The sequence below is a fragment of the Raphanus sativus genome, unplaced genomic scaffold, assembly GCF_000801105.2.
Source record: "Raphanus sativus cultivar WK10039 unplaced genomic scaffold, ASM80110v3 Scaffold2022, whole genome shotgun sequence".
In the NCBI taxonomy this organism is placed as follows: domain Eukaryota; kingdom Viridiplantae; phylum Streptophyta; class Magnoliopsida; order Brassicales; family Brassicaceae; genus Raphanus; species Raphanus sativus.
In genome coordinates this window covers 14,472-17,839 of record NW_026617331.1, presented here as the reverse complement: position 1 = coordinate 17,839, position 3,368 = coordinate 14,472, and the positions used below count along the sequence as shown (strand labels likewise).

The window sequence follows — 3,368 nt, the reverse complement described above, 5'->3', positions numbered from 1 at the left end:
GAATGCAGATCGCATACGGCTGATCTACCTTGCCTTCATTCTTTGTGTCGTTTTAGCGAGAGATGAGAAGCAGAATATCCCTCTCAAATACATCAAGGTGGTCATGGATCTTGAGAAGGTTCGAAAGTATCCTTGGGGAGTTGCTTCTTATGATCTTCTCTGCGAGTCAATAGCCAAGAACCGCTACAAACTGAAGGAGAAGACAAGTAGTTATGTTTTAGATGGATTCTCCTACGCCTTGCAGATTTGGGCAATGGAAGCTGTACCAAAGATTGGAAAGCTTTGTGGTAAGAAACTGGACAAAGCTTTTGCGGATGGTCCTAGATGCATCAACTGGATGGGAGCTGGAAAGGCGTCATATCAAGAGATCAATCGGTTGGAGGAGATTTTTACAGCTGAGGTAAGTATCACTTGTTTTTATGACTCCATCAGGTTTGAAATAAATTTGTAGGATCTAACTTTCATTATTTTTTTTTGTGTAGGATGACATGTATCCATTCATCTCATCGACAGGGAATATGGATATTATCCAGAGTGTTGATTTCCGCAGAGATGATGTGGAGGATGAAAGAATCAAGGGTCTGATGGAGCTGATTTCCGCAAAGAATGACTTCACTCAGCATGTTTGGGATTTCGAAGAAGCTGTAGAGGAATCTCTAGATCAGCCTGGTGAAGAGGGAGTGAATGATGAAGCAGCTGAGACAGATGAGAGTGATGAAACTTTTCAGACTCCAAGAGGATCAACGAGCCTAGGCGATACATCAAAGCAGGGTAAGAAAAGGCTTCCAGATCGTGGTATGGAAAAAAGGAAGCATAAGGTTCTCAATGGTGGATCGAAGCAACCATCTTTTAATGAAGACATGAAGACTTTTATGGCGCAGTTGTTTGAGCAGAGTATCTCTGCAATGGAACAAAGGATGGAGAAGAAGATGGATGAGAAATTAGAGCAATTGGAACATCGGCTAAAAGCTCCAACTAAGGAACCCCGCGTTGAAGTTGAGGATGGAGAGACGCCTTCTCCGAGCAAGACAACGACGACCCAGCAGCCATCGTTGAGGAGGTCCACACGCGGGGTAAAGAACAACTAGTCTTCATCACTCCTTTAATGTTATTTTCTCTTGTTTGTTTGTGACTGCACTTGTTAGTCATCGCTAAGGTCTCGGTTTGGTTTAGTGTCTTGTTTGTTTTATGGTTTTGTTATGTGTAATATTGGAACGATGTATTTCATCAGTCCTTTATGTATTTTGTTATGTGTAATATTGGAATTATGTAATGGTTGTCTTATGGTTTTGTAATGCAATTGTTGTGAAACTTTTTTAAAAATATGATCCTTGGTTATGAGCTTGGTATGTATTATAATTGTGTAAATTTTGGTTTAATTTTTTTTATTTTCACAGAGTCCAGTGGATCTTAATTTCACTCAAGAAGAGGCTAGCTTTCGTGGAATCAGTACGCAAGGCGTCGAAGGGCTTTCTCAGGCGTCTCATGTGACCGACTTTGATCCATCTCAGACAGCCAAGGCAGATGACTGGTGGACTCCAATGACTTCAGTTCGAGGTTCGAGCAAGGCTAAAGCTCGTAAAGACAATACAGTTCAACCCTCACAGTGGAAGAAATGGTCTAGACTTGAGCTTACCGATGAAGATTTGCCCCAAGATGGTTCTCCGCAGTCGTCGCTGTATTATTTCTCTGAAGAATCATGGCAAGGATTCCACGAATGGTCTATGAAGCCCGTACCTTTACAAATAGGTCCTTTGTGTTTCAATATGACTGTCGCACAAAGGATAGTATGCGCAGGAAAATGGCTTGGAAACGAGGTAATCATTTGTTTCAATATCTTCATTGCACATCTTCTTTGCTGCAACTTACATTTTTTTGTGAATATTCAGGAAATGGATGGCTTTATGTTTATATGGCGAGTCAAGACAACATTGAAGCGTTGGGCGCCAACCCGTGTTGCTTTTATGACCGCTTTGTTCTGCCTCCAACTTGAAGCTGCATACAACGTTTTCCATCCCGACAAAAAGTCCTATAAACTGCCGGAATTCCTTCTATCATACGGGAGAGGAGAGATTCCATCTCATGGGCGGACTAATGAAGTTTGGGGCGTCGATGTTGATCGTCTCTACGGTCCTCTGTTTGTAAATGGTAATCATCCTCTCCTCTAGACGTTTTCTATTTTAAATTTCCTTCTCTGATCCAAGTTTTATACTGTCCAACGCAGGTAACCACTGGATTGCTGTCTGCGTCGACATCATTGAAAGAAAAGTGTTCGCCTTTGATTGCGGTGGGAATAAGAATAGGCAATACGTTGAGAAGTTTGCTGCTATGATTCCTAGGATAGTGAAGGCCGTTGCACCACCTGGATCGAGGAAACTACACCTGTCACCATACACTATCGTCGATGTGCCTGTGCAAAAGAGATTGAACAAGTCTTGTTGTGATTGCGGTGCGTACGCACTCAAATACTTGGAACGCCATCTGCTTGGTCTCGACATCAACTTAGTGAATGACGAAATAATTCAAGGTTGCAGACAGAAGATTGGCGTGGAATTATGGGAGGCTACACACGATCCTGTTTATGCGGAGGTTATGAAAACCTATGTGCCTTCACCATGGGAGAGGTCTGAGGTCTTCGATCTGGAAGAAGACTAATAGTGTCTAACTAGTGCTTTGGTTTTTTTTTTGAATTATGAGGCAAAACTCTAGGTTTTTATTCTTTTATGACACATTGATAACTCTAACTTTGCTTTTCTATGAAGTATTTTTTTTAGGAAAAATATGGTAGCCCTTAAAATACCCTAAACAAACCCCTAAAGTTATTTGGAAACCATTACCCTAAACATACCCTAAATTTAGTAATCCTTATAATACCCTAAACATACCCTAAAGTTATTTGGAAACCATTATCCCTAAACATACCCTAAATTTAGTAACCCTTATAATACCCTAAACATACCCTAAATTTATTTGAAAACCATTATCCCTAATCAGACCCTTAAGTGTTTTGAAAACATTACCCCTAAACACCAAACAAAAGCCAAAATAAAACCTTAACATACCCTGATCTATTCACTTATTATGTAGATTGATCACTTAAATAATTAATTATATAAAATTGTCAATAATTTTCGAAAATTATCTCCTTCTTTGATCCATGTTGTAACACTTGTTTAGAGGATTCAAAGTTAAACTACAAACGATCTAGAAGTGTGATATACGCGAAAATTTTGTTTTTTTTTCTGATATACCTTAGGTATAATACACGTTATAGGTGTATGAAACGGCGCCGTTTTGTCTAATTTTTTGACCTACTCTCTTTTCTTCCTCATTCTTCTTCGACAGAGAAATATACAGCGGCGACAAAT

At 39.9% G+C, this 3,368-nt stretch overlaps 1 protein-coding gene across 1 annotated transcript; it reads left to right on the top strand.

The window, feature by feature from the left end:
* Positions 1 to 56: 56 nt before the first annotated feature.
* LOC130505119 (uncharacterized) lies at positions 57 to 1,273 on the top strand (the record flags this gene model as incomplete). Its single annotated transcript, XM_056999714.1, has 2 exons — positions 57 to 400; positions 483 to 1,273. Coding segments are annotated over 2 exons (950 nt in total), but the record flags the coding sequence as incomplete, so codon positions are not given.
* Between the last annotated feature and the right edge of the window lie 2,095 nt (positions 1,274 to 3,368).